General features: G+C 38.9%; 2 protein-coding genes across 2 annotated transcripts in view; one reads left to right on the forward strand and one right to left on the reverse strand.

The window, feature by feature from the left end:
• Ctnna1 (catenin alpha 1) overlaps positions 1-27,897 on the reverse strand; it is a 123,042-nt gene that overhangs the window by 19,802 nt on the left and 75,343 nt on the right. Inside the window, exons 8-10 of the mRNA XM_028762672.1 lie at positions 13,324-13,404; positions 12,085-12,237; positions 86-178 (exon numbers count right to left, since the gene is read on the reverse strand). Of these exons, the coding sequence (XP_028618505.1) occupies positions 86-178; positions 12,085-12,237; positions 13,324-13,404 (327 nt within the window). The remainder of the gene's footprint in view (positions 1-85; positions 179-12,084; positions 12,238-13,323; positions 13,405-27,897) is intronic.
• Lrrtm2 (leucine rich repeat transmembrane neuronal 2) lies at positions 20,990-27,046 on the forward strand. Its single transcript, XM_028762673.1, has 2 exons — positions 20,990-21,422; positions 21,768-27,046. Exons 1-2 carry the CDS (start codon positions 21,419-21,421, stop codon positions 23,309-23,311), a joined length of 1,548 nt encoding a protein of 515 aa, XP_028618506.1. The 5' UTR covers positions 20,990-21,418; the 3' UTR covers positions 23,312-27,046.

Consider the following 27,897-nt stretch of genomic DNA (forward strand, 5'->3'; position numbering starts at 1 on the left):
GGAGGGCAAACCTAACAGAATAAATTTACATTCACCCTACTAAAATCCATGTTGGAAACACGTAAGCTTGCTGGCTATACTTTACCTGAGGACAAAGTGCTTCTAACTGGCTTGCAGACATTCGGACGAGCTTTACACCTTCTTCATTATTGGAGATTGAACAGGCCAAGTTGGCAACCTGCAAAAGGGAAGAACATAAAAATGCCTATAAGCATTTTTCTCTTTAGACTGGAAAACAGAGTAGTAACTGTGTCTTACTCTGGCCTTCCCAGAAAAGAGAAGATACAAACACACTAAGGAGCTTCACGTCTCAGACTGCAAGGACTTCACAATGTTACATTGTAGGTCGGTATCAGAAGAGGTGGTTCAGGCTTTGAAGGAGCTCTAATCTTCCTGAACAGTCACAATAAGGCAATTATAAGAAAAATCAAGGAACTGTCAGTATTCACAAGTAGTAAAATTTGCAGTTGCTCTTGAGGGGAGAAAATCAAAACTCCAAACAAACTGCTGCTCTCCTTGTTGTATGTACAAATTCAAGTTTATCTGAACACAACAGGTAAATGAAGAAGATGTTTAAAACATGATAAAGGTAACACTGAAGTGGACCAAATGAGCCAGGTGTGGTGGCATGCGCTTTTAACCCCAGTACTTGGGAAGCAGAGGCAAGTGAAGTCTGTGAATTCAAGGCCGGCCTGGTCTACAGAGAGTTCCAGGACTGCCAGGGACATAGAATGAGACTGTGTCTCAAACAAAACAACAGATGGAACCAATGCGCCCTCTTGAACAATGAAGGAAGGGATGACCATGGAAGCAATAAGAACCTTCCACCGGGTTCTCAGAACACCATTGCTGGCTAGGCTTCCTTGTCTGGAAGAGTTTACTTTTAATGTAAATCCTTCCCTTCCCTCACAGGTCTCTACGTCACAATTGACGTAAGCAGAAATGATTTTTACAGGTTATCTCATCGTTTAGCTAGTGTTCTGGCTGTCCTAATAATGCTACTCTTTAGGACTAGCTATACCATAAGACCCTATCTCAAAAAGAGGAAAGGGGCATTTTGGAAAACAAATAAAAAACTAGATGACATCACAAAGCTCCCTGGAGAGGTTAAGACAGTAACGTAAGCCCTGCCCACTGCTTCTCTAAGCTGCTTTCAGACAGTGAACAGGAAAAACAGCCGGATACTGGGATTTTGCTTTCTACCACCCAACAATTTATTTCAGTTTATTCCTATTTATACTATCTCAATTTTGTGAATCTTAAAACTAATACATATTTTCAAAAAAGAAGTAAAGGATAGCCGGGCGGTGGTGGCACACACCTTTAATCCCAACACTTGGGAGGCAGAGGCAGGTGGATTTCTGAGTTCGAGGCCAGCCTGGTCTACAGAGTGAGTTCCAGGACAGCCAGGGCTATACAGAGAAACCCTGTCTCGAAAAACAAAAAAAAATTAGTCTGTGGGGGAAACAGCTCAATTCAGCAGGCTATTCTTCAAGGACTCAGCTGATTCCTAGCACCTACATGGGAGCTCACAATGGTCTGTATTTCTAGTTCCAGAGGATGTCACACCCTCCTCCAGCTTCCATGGGCAATGAGCATGCACATGACATGCAATTAAATAATAAAATCAGTGTGAAGCCTTTAGCTTGACAGGCACAGTAATGCATATCTTGTAACCCCAGCAGCAAGTGGAGCTAAATAATGATTTCTAGGCCACAAATGTCTAGGTCTCAAATCACTGGGCCTGAAGATGCAGATTTCAATCTAGGCAGGAAGGTTAAGTTCAAAGCTAGCTAGGGCAAATTAGTAAGACCCTGGTTTTCAAACCTTTGCAAAGTAAAACAAAGTATGTGTTTGGAGGTGGGCAGCGGCTCTGTAATGTTGTATTCACCTAGTAAATGTGAGGTTTGGGGTTTAGTCCCCAGTATGTCAAGGTATGTATCGGTGGATCACAAGAGAACCTGAAGTCTGAATAACAACAAGTAAACAAACATCATAGGTGGCAGCAAATGACCTTGCCATTAAAGAATAATAATTGTCCTATGTTTATTTTAAAGTGTTAAAAATCAATCACTCTATGCCTCATATGTAAATCTCACAGAAGTACTGTTTCTGAAACTATTCTTAGGAGGGTCTCATTCCCCTGGCGGGGGAAATCATCATGAATTCCTCAGCCACACGGCTACTTAGCACCTCCACCCCAACACTTCAGTCATCCAAACTCTGCACAGCAAACTCACACTGCCTGCTACTCTTCACTTGGTCCTAGCTATCCACATATAACATCTTCATATATATTTTTGTTCAAAGTAAGTCACGATAATCTAATTTTAGGAAGAAGCAGGGTATAAATAAGCACCACTAGTAACAAATACAAAACAGGATTTTTAATAATGAATTTATTTAAATGATAAATTATTTTTAAAGTTCCCTATTTCTAACTCCACCTAGCTGCTGCCTCATCTTCCAAGTAAACCTAGAAATGGTGCCTCACTAAACATGGGCTATCATCAGTCCCCTTCCAGTGAGAAAACAGACGCTCCTACAGTTCTTTGAGTCTTATTAAACAGAGATCTGCCTGGCCCTGCCTCCAAGTACTGGGATTAAGGCCTGTACAACCATGCCTGGCAGGCCTATAATCTGTACCATAATCTAACACAGCCACGGCTGGGTGAATGTTCCTCAATCCTTCCTACCAGAATCCAAGAGAAAAGAAAATGCTGAGGCCCCTTAAGAAAAGAATTTCTGGAGCAGTAAGATGGCTTTGAGGGTGGAGGCACTTGCTGCCTCCGAACTCAAGTGGGTTTGAGCTAAGGGACCCATGTGGTAGAAGGGAAGGAGGATTTGCTTTGTTAACTTGACAAAATGATAAGTTGGGAAAGGAGAAAGACTGGTCTGGGAACTAAGAAGACTCCTTAGTCTCATGCACACTATCAGAACTTTGTTCATTATTTGCTAGAGTTTCGACCTGTCAAGTCACATGAACCCACTGAGAAAATACACAGCTAGTCATAGGATCAGTGTTTAATTCAAATGTTCTTCACAGAGCCTTCAAGACCACTTTGCTACATATTACTACATACAAATTCATAACAAAGTCAAATATACAATGCAGATCATTCAATCTGCAGTCAAAATACACATTTCAAACTAATAAAGTCACACCCCATGAAGTTCCAGATAATGAAAAAACTGGGAGAGAGGGAGCCCAACAGTTAAAGGGCTTCATCCACTTTGTAATTCTTAATTTACAAGGCAGCAAGTGAGTGCAGCAAATTCCCCAATCTAAGGCTATTTTAATGCACTACCTGAGGCTGAAGGGAAGATGCTACTAAGTGATACCTGGCATCTTCCTTGTTTTACTCTGGACAAGCAGAAAAGAGTACTGACTGCTCCTTGGCTTCCTGATGCACAGCACACAGAAAAGCAGGAACAAAGGAGGGAGGAAGACATCAAAAAAGGCACACAGATACTGCATTAGTGACAGAAAGGTTTGTGACAGCAAACAAATTTCCACCGTAACATACTTTCGATCAAAGGCTAACATAAAGACATCATGAATTTGACATGAGAGGAAAAAGTAAGGTACAAAAGGTACTTTTGCCTAGAAGCGCTATCTCACTATTTATAGGCAGATGAGAGAAAATACAAAGCACCCAGTTCAGCATTTCAAACCCTCTGCTCCTCCGCCCTCCTATCAATGACCTTGGGGATAGCGAACATCTACGAACGTTTTATTTAAAAAAAGAGAGAGAGAGTGGGAGAGAGAGAGAGAGAGGGGCAGGCTGTCCTTCGGGAATCAGCAAGTTCTACTAATGACAACTACAATCCAAGAGTCAGTCCTAGAGCCTAGGCAGACCCTCAGAAATAACAGTGGAGAGACTACACAGAAAAACCTCTTTACTACTATTTTAAGTCAAGTCACAAAAGCGCTTGAATAGTGATCCAACAGGCACACGGTATCACGGTCACCAGCACTGTACACACCGTGATCTTGTGTGTTCATATATAACTCATTCACTGTAGGCACTGCAGGGTTCCCACCTTTGAGTGAATGAAGCCATAAGAACAAGACTGATACTACTTAGACAACTTTACAGGGCACTCCCACACTAAAGAATTTTGTTTTCTATTTTACATCCTTTATATGCTATAAAGAGAAATTATTTATATTAAAGCAACACACACACACAATTCCTAAAAAACAATTTAGTACTTCTGTTATGTTCAAAATTTATGTTGGTCATGTAATAAGAATACTGAAATAATAGTTTTTTATCCAAACTACTCAATAATTTTGTATTCACTAATAAACTAATAAAATTCACTAATAAACACTAATAACATGGATAAAACATTTTCAAGTATTTCTTCAGTCCATTTCATTATGTGAAGCCTACAGTATATGAACTACATATATACCTCATAAAATCTGTATTTACTTTTATCTTTCCCCCATTCTCTATCAGAAGATAATATCCACATGGGTGAGGATTTATTACTTATTGTTACAGCCGTAGTTTTCATGTGTTTGTTTTGTTTTTTGATTCAAGGTCTGACTGTATAGTTCTGGCTGTCCTGGAACTCACTCTACAGATCTATAGCAAACTCAGAGATCTGCCTGCCTCTGTATCCCAAGTACTGGGATTAAAGGTGTGAGCTGCCACTTCTAGTTTAGGAAGTCCACAAATGTTTGCTGATAGAATTTTCTACATTTTTTTTTCTCTTCCAATCTATAAAAATTTTGTTTAGGTTTTTGAAAGATTAATTCTAGCTAAGTAAAATAAAATACTGCTCAAATTTGTCATTTAAACTTTTTTTTAAATTTTTAAAAGCTCCATGTTTTTCTCAATTTCACATCCCAAAAGATCTGATCAGGCTGGAGAGATGATCAGTGCTTGTTGCATAATTGTAAGAACCAGACTCAGGGGCTGGAGAGATGGCTCAGAGTTAAGAGCACTGACTGCTCTTCCAGAGGTCCTGAGTTCAATTCCCAGCAACCACATGGTGGCTCACAACCATCTGTGATGGGATCTGATGCACTCTTCTGGTGTGTCTGAAGACAGCTATGGCATACTCACATATATTAAAACAGATAAATCTTTTAAAAAAAAAAAAAAAGAAAAAAGAACCAGACTCAGGGTCTACTGAAAAGCCAGCCATGCCTATAGATTCTCTGTGTGCACAAACACACATACATACAAACGTGCGTGGTGCCTTCTATATAAAGATTACTTCAAAATAAAACTTAATGCAAAGCTCTGTGTTTGTCAACCATCTATACACAACCGAATCAGAGTCTGGGCAGTGGCTGAATCTGAAGAAGCATCTGCATCACATTTATTTAACACTGAGAACGAGGACAATCAGTAGTCCAATAGCTGTGAGAACCTAGTACGTACTAGGCATCATTCTACACCTATGTTCAAAAGAACATTCTATTACAGTGAGTAGGGGCTAGATAAATAAGATTATTAGACAAATCAACTAATTTCAGATAATAAGGAGGGCTGTGAAGAACATAAACATGATAAACAAATATAACTAGTGGAGGGTGGTACAAGAGCTGAGGGGATCAAGGACACCTTTCTGTGGAAGTAACATCTGGCCATTTGGAAAAGGAGAGAGAAGTATGACAGGGGCCAGTCAGCATGGAGACACGGGACTAAAGGCAACTGGAAATACAGACAGGACACTTTATAAGCTATGGTGAACTATAGTTTCAGACTGTATCACATTTGTCCCTTGAAACCATGACAAGGGTAGGTGAGAAAAATTCTGAAGCAAAGGAATAATACGAGCTAATTTAAGGAGATCATACTGACTTCCTTCGAAGGGAAGAAGCTAGACAGGAATCAAAGTGCAAGCCAGATAGCCATTAGCAGCGGCTGCAGAAATCCAGTATGATAATAGCTACACTAAGGACTTGATCACAGAAATAAACACAAAGAAAACAATGGGAATTTACTGGTCACATCTAGTACATGGGGAAGGTGGAGGGTGGGCCTTAGAATTTGGGTTTGAGAAGCTGAGTCGGTGACAGCATCAAACAAACTAAACAGCAGTACACAAGAGAGTGACAGCCTCATGGCAGGGACTGGTTAAACAGACATTTAATAACCAATTGTTAAAGAACGGTATGCTATGTGCACCTGAATATAAGCAATGGTCATAACAGAAATAAGGTAACCAAGTTAATTTCAGCACGTCATGGCTTCATTTGCCTTAGCAAACAAACAACTCACATTGGTACCAATTTTGTATACTTAACAACAAAAAGGAAATACTGGAGATAATCAGGTTTGAGTCTCTCCAATATACTGTTTTCTTTTTAGTGCTTCAAGATCTCATCCCCAGTTTCTAAAAATGAACTTACAAAAACTATATTTTAAAACACTAGTAGCCTACAACTGTACCTCATCTAAAGAGATACTTTCATTCCCAAGCTACCAGGCTATATCAACATGCTTTCAGACAGAGACTTGTACTTTTTTTCTAACAGAAGAAGTTGTGGGGCAGGGAGGATATGTCTAAGAACACTGCCAAGCCAAGTGTAGGCATGCCTGGCTGGTGACCTGGACCCCACAATTCAGTAATCACAAAGCGGTTGCTGCAGTAGTAAGACATTTGTCCACTCAGCGATCAGAGGACAAATTTCAGGAGTTGGGTCTCTTCTCTCAGTGTGGTGTTGGAGATAGCAGACACTGCTCACAAGGCAGAGGCAAGCACTCTTACCCACTGTGCTAACGAGTTTTATGTCAACTTTTTTGGGAAGAGAATCTTCAGATGGATCTATCAGATTGGCCTATGGTGCATTTTTTTGATTGATGTGAGAAGACCCAGCTCATTGTGGGAGGTGATACCTGGGCTAGTGCCAGTAAGCAAGACTCCTTCATGACATTCATCAGTTCCTGCTTTCAGGTTCCTGTCCTGATCTTCCTCAGTGGTGGGCTGTGGGGTGGAACTATAAACTGAAATAAACTTTTTCCTCCTCAAGTCGCTATTTGGTCATGATGTTTTACCACAGCCATATAAATCCTAACACACCTATTGAGACACTGAGCCAGGTCTGGGCGCATTTCTTTAAAAACCTAAGAAATCAGGCTATACACCTCAGGAATTAGGTGTGAGATATTGTCATCTGACTCCAGGAGCAATTTCCGGCAGTATATAACAGCAGCACCCAAGTATTCATGGGGAAGCAAAGTAAAGAGCTTAAACTTTAAACAGGTCAGGAGATCTGTGAAGCACACCAATGAGGGAGGCGTCACATAAAGGAGACCGAGAATCACGGCCTCTGAGGCCACACTGATGGACAACGTTCCAATCACTCGCTAGCGTTTTACAGAGAAGTTGCTCTCTATCTTTCTTACAAATCTTTCTCATTTTTTAATGACATGACTTTTAATGACATGAAAACTGGACAGGACACTAGGGGAACCTACTCTAGGAAGAAAAAATGGGTCCCATCCAGAGAAACTGCCAGAACATACTATGCTTTTTTTTTCTTTTCTTTCTTTCTTTCTTTCTTTTTTTTTTTTTTAAATTATCTCATGCTTGATACTGAAAGGGAGACGAGAGGAACAGCGTAGACCTGTCCTATCTAAAAGTCTTAGCAAGATAAAAATAAAAGGATCCTTGACTGGCTGTAAGGCCAATTACATACGAGACCCAGTCAATCAGGACGTTTCCAGTAGCAAACTGAAAGGTTCTATTTTATGTTTTATCTTAGCATTGTAAAAACATCAGATTATATGAAGGGAGAACAGATACATTAAAAAAAAAATGTAGAAGAAGAGATAGAAGAAATGACAATTTTGGAAAGGAAAGTTGATAAGGAATAATGATAGCAGTAATTCTAACAACAGATTAGACCAGATCTAAGTTTACACTGGCAGCATATTTAAATCACACATACAACAAAATACCCACGTACACCCACTGATAGACACAGACCCAATGTCACTAAGGAGCATGTCCTCCTCTGTAGGGAAGACCTGAACTCTAACTGACTGTGAGATCAATGGAAATCTCAGGACACAGCCATTGCCCAGAAGACCAAAATCATCCTGAGATATACTGCTAAGTCACTCTCCAGAAGACGAAGCCCTTGGCTGCTGCCCTACCCTGTTTGCTGCCCATGGATCTAGCACTGCCCAACAAATATAATGTGAACTACACAACTACACATAGATTTGTGAAATTTTTAGTAGTGACATTTAAAAAATAAAAAGGTGAAACATTAAATCTAAAGCTGCAGTCATTTAAACATATAATAAATGAAAAAACCAATTTGTTATTTTTTACATACTATATACTAAAAGGTCATATTTTATACTGGAAGCACTCCCAACTCACGAGTATGTAGCAGCAAGAAGATGGACAGAGAGATTTCAGAGAAGATGACAGCTTCTTTCTCCTAACAGAAATGAGACTGAATTTTCCAAGATTGAAAGACTGGAGGAGTCTCCGAGATCCTACATGATTTCTACATTGTAGGGTGGGGTTTAGGGGAAGCATAGACAATATAGCTTCTCACTATGTAGCCCCAAGCTACCCTGGGATGCACTACACAGACCCTGCCTCCCAAGTGTGCTAGAATTAAAGGCATGTGCCACAATGCTAGGCATGCATGATGCTTCAAAAAAGCTACACAGAAAGAGATTTACACCATTAAGTAAAAACCTATGACTTTAAAAGAAATAACTGAATAATCTGTTGATTCCTACAGAAGAGTAAATCCGACTGACTGTTAAAAGGCAGGAATTCAGCCAGTCGATGATGGGCACACACCTTCAAGAGGCAGAGGCAGGTGGATCTCTGGGAGTTCAAGGTCTACAGAGCAAGTCCTAGTAATCCAAGGCTAGAGAACCCCTATCTTGAAAAATCGAAAAACAAAAAGCAACACAACAACAAAATGGTAGGAATTCCAAGGAAAAGTAAATCTCAAAGCTAATCTTACCAGGGAAGAGACTAGTAAATGATCAAATGAGGACCATAAAATGGACCTAGTGGGAAACAAACCGCCTGTCTGTCTTAACTTCTTGTGTGGTATTTATATGTAGCAAGCTAGGCAGATTGTATACTTAAGATACCTTCTAAAAATCATATATATGATATACCCTCACAGTACACTGAAATACATAGAACTGTGTATTGTATAATTTGTCTGATTTTATTTTTGATTGATCATAAAATCCAAATACATTTGCAATTTCTGCAGTATAAAATTGATAGTTTATGTTACTGAGGTGATTGGGGATAAGGAGCCAGTCATCTGAAAAGGCAGCTTAACCTGGAGAAGAGCAAAACTGACAATGAGAGTCTTCAATCAGGCATAAGTGATGAAACTTGAACAAAAACTCTGGACACAGAAACTCATGGAAGTTACCAAGTTGGTATATCTTAGTGTTACGAGAGGGTGGAGGGCCCCAATTCCAGCTGTATGGGGCACAAAAAATTTGAGCTTCAGCCTATGTCTGGCTGTCTGGCTTTGGTTTTTGTGCCCTGGAACTCACTCTGTAGACCGGCTGTCTCAGTCACAGAGCCGCATGTGCCTCTGCCTCTGGAGTACTAGAACTATACCACTACCTGACTCCTATGTGTCTCTTAATTTGGCTGGTCCTAACTAAAAGTCTTGCCTTTCAAATAAAACATTCTATGTATGTGTCATTGTAGTGAATTATCAAACCTGAGATGGGTCATGAAAATGCTTAGGACTTGAAGCAAGCTGGTCTTGGAGCTCTAAGCTGGCATTCAAAATGTGGATCTTGTTGGGGCCCATGACCTTACCTTGTATGTCTACGATAATTCCTGACATATAGTATCAGAACTCTGCTGCAGAGTTTCAGAAAGATCACTCCTTCCAAACACACCTGCAAATATTCCTAGTGGTTGTAGAATGTGACCCTCTCCTTTCCACTTACATCCATGTCCCAGCAGTCATGTATATATTTTATATACTGTTCTTAATTCTGTTGAACCACCAGGGGAAAATAAAATAGGCCCTCATATCAAAGCTGGCCTGTAGACATTTACCTCAGCTAGAAGGCAACTAATGAAAAGAAATGAAGTCAGGGGATTAACATTTTATCTTTGCTAAAACCAAGTTTTGATTAGTTCAAGGTGTGCCACTATAATACAAAGGTTTTATATGGGGAGGAGAAGTCTTGTCGTGAAAGAAAAAGTTCTTCCTTGAGTCAGGAATTTTTGAGGCTTCTGAAACACTTAGAAATTAATTTCCTTTTCATGGACATAGTAATTATAGATCTTACTGTCTGAGTTATCATAAATGTAATCATAACTTTGCAGAATGACATCGCATAGCTTAGGGTTATGCCTCAAGAGATGAAAACCCTGTATCCTTTAATACACAGGTAAGATGTAGGAGAAGGTAACAAGTGTAGAGGGCATGCAGAGGGGTAAGAGGTGAGAAAAAGGTTAGAATAGAGCTGTGGTGGGGAACATCACACTCTGCTCTCCAACGATTATGTTCAGAATGAAATGAAATATCTAAGTCTGGAGCAAAGTTTTCAATGGCTCTCAAGTCCAGTTAGTCAATGATTGACTCAAATTCTGTCTGTCTGTCTGGTTTTCTTTCGAGACACAGTCTTACTATGTACTGATGGGTGTCCTGGAACTCATTATGGAGAATAAACTGGTCTTGAACTCAGATCCACTTATCTCTGCCTCCTAAGGGTAGGGATTAAAGGCATGTAGCACTGTGCCCAGTCACTGTTTCCATGGACAATACCACTGACCCAGTGAGCTCAGTGAGCATCACTGCTGGAGGCATCAGCAGAGGCTATTATCTGGGGAAGCTCTTCAGGCCTGAGCTCACTTAAAAAGGATTATGGAGAGTACACAGTGCTGCATACCATGGGTGCTGGTCAGAGAGGCTGGGGATGACCCAACTGGCTCTCCCATGAGGGTACAGATAAAAACTGCCCGATCACTCAAAGGAACTTTTTAGTAGGCAGACTACTTACAAGGGACTGGTTTCCTGAACATAATTTCTGTCCACTTGGAGATTACATCTCATACTGTCATGTGACTGCTGTGAACCAGATCATACTTAATGGAGGTACAAATGAAACTCTTCAATTTTAGTTCCACATGTCAGAATCATCAACTTGAATAACAGGCTGACCTATGCAGTCTGTACATAATTCTGGTCAGAAAAATACTTCAATGAATATTCAAACAAAATGAGGTATAAAATTAGTAAGGTATTTTATGTGATTACTGATATATGCCTTGAAATAATTTTAGTATTAACTTGGGCTGTGTTATTATAAATCACATTTTACATTTCAGGTCAGTTTCTGCTTTTACATGCTGATCACTTACTAATGGGTTTATGAACTACTTATCAACTATTACGTTTCTGTACTAAGGTTATGTTTTGTGTGTATATGTCTCATTTCTAAAACATACTAATAGCTAATGAAATAATGTAAGCTCATTTAACAAATGAAGAAATCTAACTTATCTGGAAATTAAGTATTAATTCATCTTTTCTAATTATTATTTTACAAGTCAACCATTTCCACAGCGATTTCTAGTGTAAATTCATGTATAATTTAGTAGATGTTGGGCTTATTTACTCTTAAAACAGTACTGGGCCGAGTCTGCCTTAACTATAAGGTGAAATATCTATCATTCTTTTGGTCCTCAGAGCATGGGTCTCATTAGTGACCTCATTTTACAGGTAGGACATAAGAACAGACAAGAATTAGGTAACTTGCTGGGATGTAATTCCAGGCAGTGTGTTTCAGAAAATGGCCAGTTTGTAGCTGCTTCCACTTGGTACACTGTGCCAGTCTTGCTATAATATCATGGTCTAGCTTCGGCTACACTACCAGTAAGTGATGGTGTTGAGTTTCTACGACAAAAGCTATCCATGTCATTAATGTAAACTGACAGAACAGTAGTTATGCTAGAGCCTCAGTGATAATGAAAGAAAGACTGTTCATAAATGCTGTGCATTGGTGAGCCCTTCAAGACCTTTAGCCTATTCAACCATGCGGTGAAAACTATGACTCACCAAGTTACCTATGTTAATGAGACAGATCAATCACTTACCTCAATCAGTTTGTTGGCATGTTCACGAAAAACTTGGGCATACTCCTTAACTTCTTTCTCATTTCCATTCTTTGCAGCTTCAATCAGTACTAAAAGAGGGACATTGGTCTCCAGAAAAGAATCCGATACGTGGTCCATGACAGCCTTGCGAAGCTAATAATGAAATGGCATATATTTGATTTTATTTCTACTAAGACGTTAAACTGTGATATAATATATCTAGTGGAAGCTTGTGAAAGACTGGCCACCCTGAGACAGCCGTGCACCCCATGTGAGCACCCAGTGAAACAGCCTTCAACACAGGACTGCAGGGACCACGCTTTACACTACGGTCAGCTCTTTAGCAGAATTTCAGTTTTCAAGACATTTCCTTTTTCTTTCCTTGGATCTTACAAAACTAAACAGGATTACAATACTGCTCTCAACTGAGTTGGTACATAGCTTTGGAATACATGTAATTAGCCTAATTACTTAAAATTAAATAAAAAAAGAAAAGTTCCTGGTTTATCTACAAGAGTTACCACACGATAAACTCTACGTTTTATCTTTCCAATAGCTGTTGACACTTGATCCACCAAAGTTTTATATTAGCTATGAGCAATAAGTCTCTACTAGTTCCTGAAAACGGTCTAAATTCTCGTCATAACTTAAATCTTAATATACTATATATTAAAGTACATATTTAGCCAACTCGTAACTTCCTTTAAAAACTTTAACAAAATTTAATTTCAAAATGTCAATGAGGTTAAATATCATTAAAGGAACAGATTTTCAAATTTACTAACATGGAAAATTCAGTATCTCCATCATTACTGCACCAGGATAAAAAGACACTTCTACCAGTGGGAACAAGCTGACAACATATAACAGAATGGGCAGACCCATGAGGAACTGGAATCTAATGTATGAAAGCCAATACAACAAGATCCTTTGAGGTTCCTTCCACAGATCCCCAAGTCATCTTAAATTGATTTTCCTGCCTATACATCCTTTTCACACTGTAGCTAATTCATTCAGTCCACCCCAGAGGAAATGTATTAGTCTATGTCCCTCTGAGATTTTTTTTTTAGACATTAATAAGCTTATTAGCAATAGAACAGAAAGAGTCACTTTTCTGTGAAGATTTACCCTTTCCCTTAATTAAAAATATAAGCCTATATTTATTAGGTTTTTAATCAAAAATAAAGCTGAGAACTTAGGAAATACAATTAACCCCCGTCCCCCTATTTTTAAGCTTACCTGTCTACGCAAGTCCCTGGTCTTCTTGGTCATTTTATCTATTGCAGAGTTGAGTGCATCACTTCTTTCTTTACGTCCAGCCTGAATAAACAGATGTTCATATGAGTACTTTACAAGGAATCTAATGACAGTCTATAAATATTTAGTGTTAAAGCAATGTTGAATAAAAGAAAAAAAAACAGTAAAATGAGCATTAAGTTTTTGCATTATTTTATTTCCATGTGTAGGGTGTTTGAATATGTCTGTGCATCCTGCATGTGCTGCTGTCCATGGAGGTCTGAAGAGGGAGTTGAGTCCCCCGGAACTGGATTTTGAGCCTCTGTGTGGGAGCTAAGGACTCAACCCAGGTCCTGTACAAGAGTAGCCACTGCTCGTCACCACTGAGCCATCACTCCAGCTGACACCCCCCCACCCCCGAAATACAAACAAAACAATTTTTAACTCAAAGTTGAAAAACATACAGTGGGAGTGTTTATATGTGACTTCACCTAAAATATAGTCCTGTACCACTTAGTCTCATCATCTGGCTAATCACTGAAACTAAGAGCTTTTCTAAAAGAGACAAAAGACACTTGGGGAGCAAGGAAGGGTTTAGCAGGTTTGGAATTCATAGTGAGATCCCATCTCCAGTAAACATCTTCTCAATTTGAAGTTCAGCATACAAGTCCATTACCAGTACCAGTTCTCCTAGTCCTACAAACAAGAATAAGGTTCATCTGATGTTGAAGAGTAGCTAAGTACATACGGTGCTTGTCACACAATCCTCAGAAATAACTAACCTAGCATAGCAGTGGCACCCTTGTAATTCCAGCACTGAAGAGGTACAGAGAGGTAGATTTGGGTCTTCATGACCAGCCAGCCTAGCCTAAATGGTAAGCCAGGTCTCCATGAGAAATTTTGTCCCCAAAACCATGGTGGCTGAGGTTGACCTCTTGCTTTCATATGCACATGTACAGATAGACACACATCTGCTATACATTCAGAATTTAAGTAAAAAATAAAATGTAAAGAAGCAAAATGAATGAGTGATATAATGATATGGCATCAAATGTAGTTGAGTTACGTTTCTTATTATGTATTTTATTTATTATGTGCATTACTTATGAATGCAAGCACTCATAAGCCGTACCGTATGCAGAGGGCAGAGGCCAACTTTACAACTTGGCTCTCTACTTTCCTCTTGAGATTCAGTATACTTGGGCTTACACAGCAACAGCTTTCAGGCAGAGGAACCACCCTGCAGGCCCCAGGTCTCATTCTTATCCAATTCCCAAGTCCTCCCGTAACTCTAAAAAATTAAGTAGTCTACTAACATTAATGTCAGAACGGGGAAGCCATTAACAATATGGATGCAGATATAAGAATTATTATGTAGGTCTGCTCAGAGTGATCAGCCAGAAAATGCCTCAGCTTAGTCCTAATTACTCACTGATAACCTTAAGATAAAACACCAGGATCTAAGACAATGGTGCTGTGCTAGATAGTTTTATTTTGACTTGACACAAGCTAAAGTCATCTGAGAGGAGGGAATCTCAATTTTAAAAATGCCTCCTTAAGATCAGATTATAGACAAACCCATATGGAATTTTCTTTTCTTTCTCTTTTTTTTGGAGGGGGTGGGGGTGGGGATTCGAGACAGGGTTTCTCTGTGTAACCCTGGCTGTTCTGAACTCAGAAATCCGCCTGCCTCTGCCTCCCAAGTGCTGCCCGGCGGAATTTTCTTAATTAGTGATAAGTTGGGCCATCCTTGGCCTGGTGGTCCTGGGTTCTATTAAGAAAGTAAACTGAGCAAGCTGTAAGTAGCAAACCATAAGCAGCAGACCTCCAAGGCATCAGCACCTGCCTCCATACTCCTGCCCTGTCTGAGCTTCTGTCCTGACTTCCATCAATGATGAACAGTGATACAGAAGTGTAAGCCAATTAAACCCTTTCCTCCTCAACTTGCTCTTTGGTCATGATGTTTCATCACAGCAATAAAAACAGTGACTTACACAGATATCCAAAAATTATATCTAAATCAAACTGATCTAATAAATTCAAAGTCTCAAAATATTCCTCAGATACTCGAGTACTTACTTTAAGAAAAAAAAAAAAAGTCTTTCTAAAGTAAATGACCTAAAAACCCATCATTGTTTCTAGTCACATCTGGGAGGTGTTCATATTCATTTCTACCAGAAATTTTCCCAAACTGAAACCCAAAGATTGGCTCACTGACCTCATGACAGTTTAATCAAACCTCAGTACCCAAGAATTTCCTCCTCAAACTGGGTCGAAGGGTTTATCACAATGTTTCATGAAAATCACATCCATGACCTGACTTTCTAAGGAGATTACAGTGACATAGGAACACCCATTTTAAGAAACAATAGTGCCACACACCATGTCAATTCTCTCTTTGCAAATCTACCCCCAAAACCAATTTGTCTTGTTACTGTAAAAACAAAAGTTAATGCCTCAGTCAAGGAGGGTTGGTCAGGTCAGGGCGGGGGTGGCATCACTTCTCAGTACTCAGAAGGCAGAGGCAGACAGATCTCTTTGAGATGGAGGCCACCCTGGTCTACAGAGAGAGTTCCAGGACAGCCAGAGCTACAACAACAAAACCCAAACCAAACCAAACAAAAAAACCCTATCTGATCCTTCTAGAATGTTCCAGACAGAGTGCTTAAGTCAGTGTTTCTTTGTTGTTTTTTTGTTTGTTTGTTCATTTTTGGTATAATGAACAAGTTTAGGGTTCTAGCTATCACGTAACATGTAATGGGAATATAACACACATACACCTCTACCACTTACTATCTGAACACTAAGCTTAATAAAAGTTAGAGAGATTAAGAAGTTAAAGAGTATTTGCTGCTCCAAAAGAGAATCCAGGTTTAGTTCTCAGCATCCACATAGTGGATAATAACCATCTATACAGTTTCAGAGGATTAGACACCCTCTTGGTGTCTAACCTTGGTGGGTACTAGGTACACTCACTTGCTCTGTTTTGATCCTTGATACCACAAAAATTAAGTAAATTAATTAATTTAATTTGAAAAAACTCTCAGAGAATGTTGTTTCCAAGCTTCTGAAACCAATATACATGCTAGCCCCTTTAAATTTAGCCAACTAGGTCAGACTCCACTAAAACCAAAAGAGATGCTAACTATGAGATTAGTGAGTATGAACCAATATCTACCCCTAATTCTAATCTGGGTCAAATGGCTCTGTATAGCCCATGTAGGAGAAAAACGTTCAAATCAAACATTATTCAAAATAGAGAGGGAGAAACCAGTAAGGGCAACCCCAAAGTTGGCTGTGTTTCAAAAGGAACAAAGTCTACTATACACAGAAGCAATGTGTGGGGGACGGTACTATGGAATAGCCACTGGTAGAGGGGAAAAACTTAAAAATGTAGGCCACCTAACATTTCAGTCTGTGTGTCAATGAGACTTAAAGATAGTTTTTACTATTTTTGTTTTTATCTTTATATTTATAGTAGAGAAAGAAAAGCCCCTCGTGCTATGTTTAAGTATCCTTCTTTCCAAACATCTATGGAAGATCCTTTAATTTTTAATTCAGGTGCATCAAGTCAAAATTTATCGCTAAATTCATGACTCAGAGCAGAAAATAACTCTAGCATTAAGAAAAGTAGGGTGTCATGTGATCCTGCCACTCAAGAACAAACTCCAAAGTATATATGCCCCGGGAACTAGAAGTTATAAGATAACAGAATGCTAATACTACTTAGCATAACCAGTATTTCTTTCTGTTTTATCAATCATGTTTGCTAATGAGAGAACCAAAAGATTTTTCTAAAACTCAAGATCACCTGAGAGCAGGGAAAAGGTCATGGATGTGAGAGGGACCCTGAGCAGCAGCAGCAGCGAAACAACTAGGTTGTGTAATGTAAAGCAGGTATGTAACATCATGCACATGGTTGTTTCCTTCAAACCACACACACACATACACAATCCTAACCCATACAAAATAGTATGAAGTTGTTACCTAAGAATTAATAGATTGCCAGGCAGTGGTGATGCACACCTTTAATCCCAGCACTTGGGAGGCAGAGGCAGGTGGATTTCTGAGTTCGAGGCCAGCCTGGTCTACAGAGTGAGTTCCAGGACAGCCAGGGCTACATAGAGAAACCCTGTCTCGAAAAACCAAAAAAAGAGAATTAATAGATCAAACCAGGAGAAATACTGAGACCCAGGCAATATAACATCTTTACACAAAGAGAGTTTCCAAGCAGTGACCAAGACTTCCAGCATGGTTTATCTCAACATGATGTTCAGGATACCTCTGCACACACCTCTGATGCTGAGACTTTATTCTTTAGAGTTGAGCACAATTAAATATTTTTTTAAATAAAATATAAAGCTCATTGTCTACCATAAAAGAATAGAAAGTTTCATTTGCACATCTGTATGTCACTCTAAGTAACTCTAATCACCCATATATTAAAAACCACACACATATTAAAAACAAACTCTTACAAGAATGTAGATAACGATATCCACTGCTCACTGAATTTCCTTAGAACTATTCTATCGGGGAGTGTTGGGTTAATTCCACCTCCTCTGCCCTGATGACTTCTAAAGAAGTCAGAAGTGGTGTCCAATAAACACCATCTTCCAGAGGTGGTGCTGCCACTTTTAGGTCAAAAGCATCTATATGCAAAATAAAGTACTCTAAAATGTCAAGAAAAAGTTTAGTTCAAAATGAACAAGGGTATAACTGGAGAGATGGCTCAGTAGTTCACTTGCTGCTCTTTGCAGAGAACCCAAATTTGGTTCCAAGTATTCACATGGCAGTAGATAGCCACAAGTAACTCCAGTTTCAGGAGATGACACCCTCTTCTGACCTTTTCAAGAACCAAACATGCTTGTGGTTCACATATATACATGTAAGCAGAACATACACATAGGGTAAAAACAAAACAAAAAAATTTAAAGAACAGTGGTATCCAGTTAGAGGGAGGAAATATGAATGAATATTATCGATGAGACCTGTGTGTATATTAGATATACATGTACATGTATGTATCTACACACACACACACACACACACACACACACACACACACACACCAGTTTTAAGGTAAATATTCTTGTCTTTTGGTCCACAGCGTCATCCTTCAAAACCCAAAAAGTAGGCAGGTGAGAAAAATGACTGCTGAGTTGGAAAACGCAGTTTTTCTCAGTCACTCTGATATAGCAAAAGTAGGACTGCTTGCCCCTTGAGAGTGTGGTGGCAGGCTCTTATAATACCAGCTATTGGAAGGCTGAGGGAAAAGGATCTGTCTCTAATTTAAACAAACAAACAAAAAAAGGCATGACTTTCTATTGCATGTCTGAGCAATTTCTCTCTCTCAAAAGCTGATGCAACAGCAGAGATAATATAATTGGAATAGTTTCAGTTCACTAGGTACATCAATAGGTAGTAATATAATTTGAATAGGTTCAATTCACTAGTATACAACAGTAGGTCAAGTAGACTAGAAATCAGAAAGGAACTAAGAGTTCTCAGAGTTTAAGAGTAAGGAAACACCTTTCCTTCTCAATCCTAACCATGCTTCATCAAATCCAACTGATTCACATGCTTTTCCTAAGGTTATTTTCATCAGAATGTGGCTGACTTCAATAAGACTTCAATAACACTGGCAACATCCTAAGGGTTTTCTTACAATTAACAGTGACAAACAACAACAACCATCAGTCTCCCTGCCTTCCAACTTTTAGGACCAAGCTCATAGTAAACTGACAATGAAACTGTAGTATATGATTAAATTTTTTCCACATGGGGGGTGGGGGGAATCAACAGCAACAATGCCATCTACAAAAAGATCTAGGTTAAGAAACACTAGAGTACAGAAAGGTACTACAGGAAGCATCTAGATCAGTGTAAGAGTGGCACCTCAGAGTCAGCATCATGGTGGCACACATAATACTCAAGCTCATTCCTGAGAATATGAGTAACTTTGACTTGGCCAGTGAATGATAGTGCACTGCAGTCTGACACTGTCTGTACAGCCTTCCCTTTCTCCTCCCTTCAAAGGTATCAGATATGCAGTGTGGTCGAAGATTTTACTGACCCATCCAAATATTGCTTGCTGCCTTCTCTCTCATTCTGTCTAGGCATTCATTGCCTTCAACAAACCTCTTATACTTTAAACCCATCTTGGGGGTCACTTTAAAAGAACTAAAAAGAAAAAAATGCATATTTGTATTACTAGAGTTTCCAGAAAATCTTTACACACGACTCTAAGGGACCTTAGAGAGTTCTAGTCATTATCAGAGTAGCCATATTCCAATGCAGAAATTGTATCTCCTTGTATAATGACTTCTTAGAATTCTCCAGTGGAATGAAATCCTCAGAAGATCACATGTGCTTGTTTCATAGATATCATCAATAGCTTGATTTAAAACCAGATTTAAAATCAGATTTAAAACCAGACTCACTAAGAGGAAGTGGTAATGGTATGGGGAAAATAAGTTCATGCAGCCAGTTCACAAGACAAATACGTTTATAAAAGGCAGTTCCTTAGTCTGGCCTGAAAATATAGCCCTCATTCATGCTAGACACAGCTTATGCATTTATATAACACTAACCATAGACATTCATGTCTGAAAATTTATCTAACAAGGAGAAGCAAGAGTTGTCAAACAAAAACAACCAAAACAAAATTCTACTCCAATATTAATGTCCTTTCATATTCATGAGAAGAATTCAACAAGAGCTGATATGAAATTCAGTCAGTTCACAAATGTACCAGTAAGAGATGGTGTGCAAATGTTATTTTGATGTTACAACAGCCTAATCTCAACAGTAACTGTGGCTTTTAGCTAAGGAATAGGTGAGATAACTGAAGTAGAAATCCTGAAGACTGTCAGAATCCAGGGACAATAAAATACTTGTTCAAAATTGTCTTTGTCCCACTGTTAACATCTGGGACACATGTATAAAAACCATGGTGTCAGTCTGCTCCTCTCCTCTGGTAGGACATCCAAAGATCAACTCAGCACTGTTTTCTAATCAGTGTGGTAATAAAACATTGTTATATAATAAGCAGAAAAGGATTAGAGTTCCCTTGAAATTCTCAATGGAGGGGGAAAAAAACCCAAATTGTTTCTTTTGGAAGCTATTCCTCTTTGTTGTGCTTTATAATGTTAAGTTCTTAATGACAAAGTAACTAAGCCCACTTAGTTTACCAACACAGTCAGTAACTCTTTGCTTTTTTACCAAGCATGACAACAAGGTAATTGAGTAGCTTTCCAAACTACCAGAGCAGAGGCGTACCTTGCATAGGCTGGCATTAAATCAGCACTTCATCAATCAATCGTGTCCGTTGAGGTGATCTCTATGCAGAGTCGGCAGACTAACACTAGCTCTCACATGCATTAAAATCATCCCTCTGCTCGTCCAACTCACTGTTCAGACCGGCCTTCTTGAATGCAGCACTTACTACAGCCTCATTGCTGCCTCCTACACTGAAGGAATACCAAATCCTCAAATCAGGAGTTCTTCTTTCTCAATTTATTGTAAACAGGGGGTCTTGTAACGACCCTGACACCGTTACAAAGCACAGTGCTTTTTAACAGTAAAGCTTCTGGAAAACCCAAACAAAAGACACGTCACCGGATGACGTCAGCCTATATACAGTTCTGTGTGGTCGCGGCACATAAGCAAATCCATTCTTGTGCCGTTTCTCGGAAAAGCTTTTCAGTAAATGCACTCATGCTGCTCCAGAAGCTCTTCTCTGCAACAAGCCGCCCATCTGCCATCAACAAGTTAAGACCGAGAGAACTAACAGCTGCGGAAAGGAAAGCCTGAAGCTCTGATGATCGGCAGTAATCAGGAGGAGGAAATTATTAACTTATAATCAAAGCTGATTTAGGGTATCAGAGCACCAAAAAAATGACACCAATGCTTTCCAGAGGAATATCCTAAGGAAAAAAAACAATTCACTCTGATAGACTTGAATTTTACTTGAAAAGCCTGGGACACAGAAAACAGGAAACTGGTCAAAGGCTCCTGCATGTTAGAGCCTTTTACAGACTCACTGCGTTGAGTCTGACAACCTCGACTGAATGCAGCCACCAATGTGCTCAGAAGAATGGGTAAGTCCATGCATTTCTATGGCTTGTTCAATCAAAGAGGGATCATGCTTTTATAAAAATAAGTCAGTGAATTCCTATTTTATGATGCAAATCACTTGGTTCGGGATTTTAAGATTTATGTAAGTGCATATAACATCTTAAAAAGGGACATGTTTTAATCTCTTATACATGGTTTAAGTTGTGTTCCAGTCTACAAACAAGGTTAATTTTCTGCAGTAGATGAAAAATGTTATATGCAGTGAAATCTTTCATTATGATATTACATTTTGTTGTTGTTTTTAACAGCCCCTGTGTTCTGCTGAAACATATCCTATCTTCTTGTTTTCTTTAAATTATATTCTGCAGGCTTACATTTCAAGTGGCCATTAGGGGCCCCTATGCTGGCAGCAATATATGCAATGAGTGTGGTATTAAAAATGCTGCCTGCCCTGGGTATGGCGTGTCCACCTAAATGCCGCTGTGAGAAGCTGCTGTTCTACTGCGACTCTCAGGGCTTCCACTCAGTGCCAAACGCCACAGACAAGGGTTCTCTGGGCCTGTCCCTGAGGCACAATCACATCACAGCGCTTGAAAGAGATCAATTTGCCAGCTTCAGTCAACTCACCTGGCTCCACTTAGATCACAATCAAATTTCAACAGTAAAAGAAGATGCTTTCCAAGGACTATATAAACTAAAGGAGTTAATCTTAAGTTCCAACAAAATATTTTACTTGCCAAACACAACTTTTACCCAACTGATTAATCTGCAAAATTTGGACCTGTCTTTTAATCAGCTGTCATCTCTGCATCCTGAACTCTTCTATGGCCTTCGGAAGCTGCAGACCTTGCATTTGCGTTCCAACTCCCTGCGGACTATCCCAGTACGCCTGTTCTGGGACTGTCGTAGTCTAGAGTTTCTGGATTTGAGCACAAACCGTTTGCGAAGTTTGGCTCGCAATGGATTTGCAGGATTAATCAAACTGAGAGAGCTTCATCTAGAGCACAATCAGCTGACAAAGATTAATTTTGCTCATTTCCTCCGGCTAAGCAGTCTGCACACACTCTTCTTACAATGGAACAAAATCAGCAACTTGACGTGTGGGATGGAGTGGACCTGGAACACTTTAGAAAAGCTAGACCTAACTGGAAATGAAATCAAAGCCATCGACTTGACAGTGTTCGAGACCATGCCTAATCTTAAAATACTTCTTATGGATAACAACAAGTTAAATAGTCTTGATTCCAAAATCTTAAACTCCCTGAGATCCCTCACAACCGTTGGCCTCTCTGGCAATCTGTGGGAATGCAGCCCCAGAGTATGTGCTCTTGCCTCCTGGCTGGGCAGTTTCCAAGGTCGGTGGGAGCATTCCATCCTATGCCACAGCCCTGACCACACCCAAGGAGAGGATATTCTAGATGCAGTCCACGGGTTCCAGCTCTGCTGGAATTTATCAACCACTGTCACTGCCATGGCTACAACTTACAGAGATCCAACCACTGAATATACAAAAATAAGCTCGTCAAGTTACCATGTAGGAGACAAAGAAATTCCAACTACTGCAGGCATAGCAGTCACTACAGAGGAGCACTTTCCTGAACCAGACAATGCCATCTTTACTCAGCGAGTAATTACAGGAACAATGGCTTTATTGTTTTCTTTCTTTTTTATTATTTTTATAGTGTTCATTTCCAGGAAGTGCTGCCCTCCCACTTTAAGAAGAATTAGGCAGTGCTCAATGATTCAGAACCACAGGCAGCTCCGATCCCAAACACGACTCCATATGTCAAACATGTCAGACCAAGGGCCGTATAACGAGTATGAACCCACCCATGAAGGACCTTTCATCATCATTAACGGTTATGGACAGTGCAAGTGTCAGCAGCTGCCATACAAAGAATGTGAAGTATAATATCTACTCATCATCAAAAATCACATCAGATAAGTAACCTATTTTACATAGTAGGGGCTAAATACATATCTAATTTTTACCAATGGTGACATTAAGCCTAATTTTCCCAACCAAGTGGAAACTTGAGTTTTTGAAGTGTTGAAGTATTTTTAATTTTTTTAATGAAAACATATTTTAAGTGTTAAATGAAGCAATGCTCATATTAATTTGCACTCTTGTTGGAAAGTGTAAATGCTTACTTCAATATAAAACATTTCATGTATGTAATTATATACAATTGTATGTAAACATTTGCGCTAAGGTCTCCATTTTTTTTTTTTTTTTGTACTGAAAAGAGTCCCAAAAGAAGCTACTAAAAAATATAGGTAGGGACAAAAACCTGTTTGATTATTATTCTCTATCCTATGGACAACAACTGGCTTCCTACTTAAAAAGGAGACAGCAAAGTTTTCTTGTAAGATAATGTGGTATTTACTCAAACTATAATTTACTGCCAGTATAAGAAGTAGACTTACATGTGTGCTTAAGACTGGTAAATATTAAACGTTATTCTTTCAGTTTGGCTTGGCTTAATAGACATTATCTAAGTTACATCATGAAACCAGCACCTTTTATATAACTCTAATAAAACTGGGTGACTCTTTAATATATTTCAACAATAAATCCAAGCAATTATAAAAAGATCTCATTATAACAAATCAATACTACGTAACTATGCTGACTTCTTACACAACTCTAGTTTGACTTATAATGGATATGCTGATTTTAGTGGCATTTAGCCTATTATTTTAAACTAGTATTAAATTACCATTTTACTAAATAACTTACTAAATCCTCTATTATATAAAAATTTGCATTTGGGAAAGAGAAAAACTGAGTCAACTTAACATTCCTGATAGATTCCATCCAGTTTGAAAATATATCCCCCCTCATGACTAAAGATGCCTTGACAAACTGTTTAAGCCTCTTCCTTCTGCCTTTTTCTGATCTTTAAACTTCAAAGATACGAATTAAAAATAATTGGCTACTAAAGGTGCCTAACCCTAATTCTTGTTATATTATAAAAAACACAAAAGATTACTTTCAAAATATAATATTAAAGATTACCCTTTAATAAAGATCCACATTTATATTAGTAGCTCCTTCTGAGACAGGACCCACCTAGTTCCGAGGCAAATCTTAAGGCAGAACTCTTGGCATTGACCCCTGCCATCACAACAGCAAGTGAAGGCAGCATGAATGTGAGGGGGTTAAAAACAGGGAAAGATTTTAAGAGTCCGACTCTCAGGTTAGTGCTAGTTACTAGGCAGCAAACGTGATTATGTACAATTTGCACCAAATACGTGATGCTCAGGGAATGATATGGAAGGAGACTCTACAGTGTAAATACGAACACTCTAATCACAGTAACAACTGACAATGATGCCACATTTTTCATGAAGAACCACAAGTGTTCAATTCTAACTTCTTTAAAGCAAATAATGGCATACTGGAGAGTTAGACTCAAGTTACCAATTCATATGGAATTTTCTCTACAAAGAAGGCTCCACAGATAAGAGAAAACAGAAAATCATTACTTTGATTTCAGAAAGGAAAAGAAAACAAGCATTTTTATGTGGAAAATATGTAAGCCCTTAAAGAAAGTTACTACTATAACACGGTACCCTTCATTCAGGGCTTATTTTCTTCCCAGGATTGGATTGAAAATGTTACTATAGACCTAGACTCAATCATAATCATTCTCCTTTAGCACTGAAAAATAGACCCACATTTCAAATCTCTTAGCAAAAAGCAGACAATATTCAGATTTCAGTGAAAATATGTTCTTCACATTTTTTTAAGGTGGGTAGATTAGTTTGGCAAAGCCTCAGATCAATTCAATTCAGTTGATCTTGAGTGGCAAGCATTTCATCTTCTGATAAAGCAGACACTGGGTTTGTCTGAGCTGAGACAGATGCTGGTTTTCTGGCATAGAGCACAGCACACTGCTTCCTCACTGAGGAGCTGCATCAGAAGACCCATTACAAATGCACTCCGTGGGCTAGGATTTAACAACTCATTTATCATGGTGACCACTGCTGTTTGTCAGGTGATAGACAGCTTGTTCACAATATAGTTTTGAGCATGCAAGACTCCATCGGCCCTAAAGGATGAGTGATTTTTATCATTTCAAATCACAAGCAAAATTAATTCAAACTGTGAATTAAAAAGTAAGAAATATTAACCAAGAACTCCAATTAATCCTACAGAATATACTCAGTAAAAAAGTGGACTGTATGTAGCAGAGCAAGCCACTTAGCATCCGAGGAAGAGCAATGCCAAAAGCCACAAAGGCAAACTATTGAGGGGTGGGGGGATATATTTTTTTCCTTCCACATTTTTGGTAATGGTAGTACCAACCAGGCATTTTCCTTTCTCGCTTAAAGCACAAACTGTCATTTCTAATTGCCTACAGAAAACAAGGTTCCACTTAGTTGATACGTATTTGTATTGCAGTGTCTGTGCTACCAACTGGCCAGAGTAGCAAAACCATATGTAGTTCCTAGTCATAAAAATGAGGGCTTTTGGGTGAGGTTTTATCTCTTAGGCATTACCAACCAACTTTCCCTCTCCCCTATTTTAAAGGTTAGTGAAAAATGATATTCAGAAGTCAGAAAATAATTTCTTAGAAAAATGAAATGTAGTTAGAAATTAAAACTTAGTTTGCAACTGTTACTTATTTTTGTAGCCTACAGGGAACTCAAGCTTACCTTTCTAAAAAGAGAGTGGGCTAGTAAATCTAAAATTTCACACAAAACTCGTATTACCGACATCAAAAAAACCAGACACTATTTTTAAGCCAAAAAAAAATTGTATTACCACATGTAATTTCTTAATGACTCTAAGTTAATTTCTGTACTAATTCAATGAATGGAATCGACTAAACTTCCTAATTCCACACTAATTACTAAAACCCATCTGCTTATTATAATGCTAGTCACCAAAAGCTAAACTCCATCTTTCCAGTAAAAGAAAGCTCTATGTAGCGTTAGTCTGAATTCTGAAATATGAAAGTCTTATTATTTTCTTAAGTCATACTTCCTACACATAGCTATATAAGGGGTGGAGCTAAAAATCAATCTATCTATCTCTCTCTTTCTCTCTCTCTCTCTTTCTCATATATATATATATAAAATAGATAATTTTTAGGAATATTTTAACAGGTAAAATTACATGATGATTTTCATAATACAGCAAAATCCAGTGACAGCACTATCTCAAGTCTGTTTGGGACATAATTTTCATATATTCTCAGTTAAAATGCTTGAATCAAAAAAGATGTTTTTAAAAAGATAACATGGGCCATCTATAGATAATAAGCATTTCTTTAGCTAACCTGGGGCAAATTCATAGCACCCAAATAAGGCCAAAACCAGAAAATGACCATTCCATTTGTGCTTTCATTCTGCTATTACAGACATTTGGAAACATCTCCAACTCCTTCAACTAATCTTTTCTTCCTTGAGTTTTAAAATCAGTATGATACATGGAATGTTTGGTGAACCTGTGAGCACTGAGACTGCAAACTCAAAATACAGTCCAAACACATTGGTTCAATTACCTTTAAGAGCCATGGGGGGAGGGTTGTTGGGGGATAGGAAGAAAATACTATTATATAAGGAATTGGGTTGGTGGGACTATAATACAGTGTACAGAAAAGTTTTGTTATTAAAATTGTGTATACTGTAAAAAAAAAAAACAAATGTCTCCTTTGTTTATAATTTTCTCCTGAAACCTGCAAGTGCTGACAGGAGAAACCTGAATAGGCATTTGTGACAGAAGTTAAATGAACAGCTGTTCTGACCATGCTCCTTTTCAGTGTCAAATGTGTTTGCTGAAAAAAAGAGCAGCTAATCATTCCTGTCTTTATTCACAAAGGCAAAATATGGCAATGAAGGGGAAGGGGGCATGCACAACACACACAACAAACCACACTAAAAAGCCAACAGCCTTAACAACTGGGTTGAAAGTAGGGCTCACATGCCCTGGGATTGGTTGCCCTGGGTACAATACATTATCCAAACCTGAAACAGATGAAAAAGCCATGCTGATACCTGGACTTCATAAACTGAAACTTGGCCTCTACTTCAGTGGATAAATGCCAGGATCATCTTGCAAGTCTGTAGGTGCTAACCATGTTAGGACTGTAAGATGCACTCCACCCCAGATGCTCAGTAGGTATGAATCAGAAAAGGAAAGATTGTTTTACTGGTGTATTTTGTTTGTCTTGCATACCTACTCAGATAGAATGCTATGCCTAGGCACTGTTAGGGCAGAAACAACCTTGCCTTCTAGGTACCAACTGCCACGAATGATTCACAGTTCCTGCTTATCCAGCCCCAAGACTGACAGAGATGGCATTTACAGTGCATCCAACAAGGACTTGAGTTTGGATCCCAGCATCCATGAAACAAACCAAGCATGTTACATGCATGCTATAGGCATCTTAAACACCTGTAACCCCAACCTAGGAGTGGGAAAAGAGAGGATCACTGGGGCTTGCTGGCTATTAGCCTACCACAAACCATCAGCTATAGGTTCAGAAA

This window comes from Grammomys surdaster, unplaced genomic scaffold (assembly GCF_004785775.1).
Source record: "Grammomys surdaster isolate TR1022 unplaced genomic scaffold, NIH_TR_1.0 135, whole genome shotgun sequence".
Lineage (NCBI taxonomy): Eukaryota > Metazoa > Chordata > Mammalia > Rodentia > Muridae > Grammomys > Grammomys surdaster.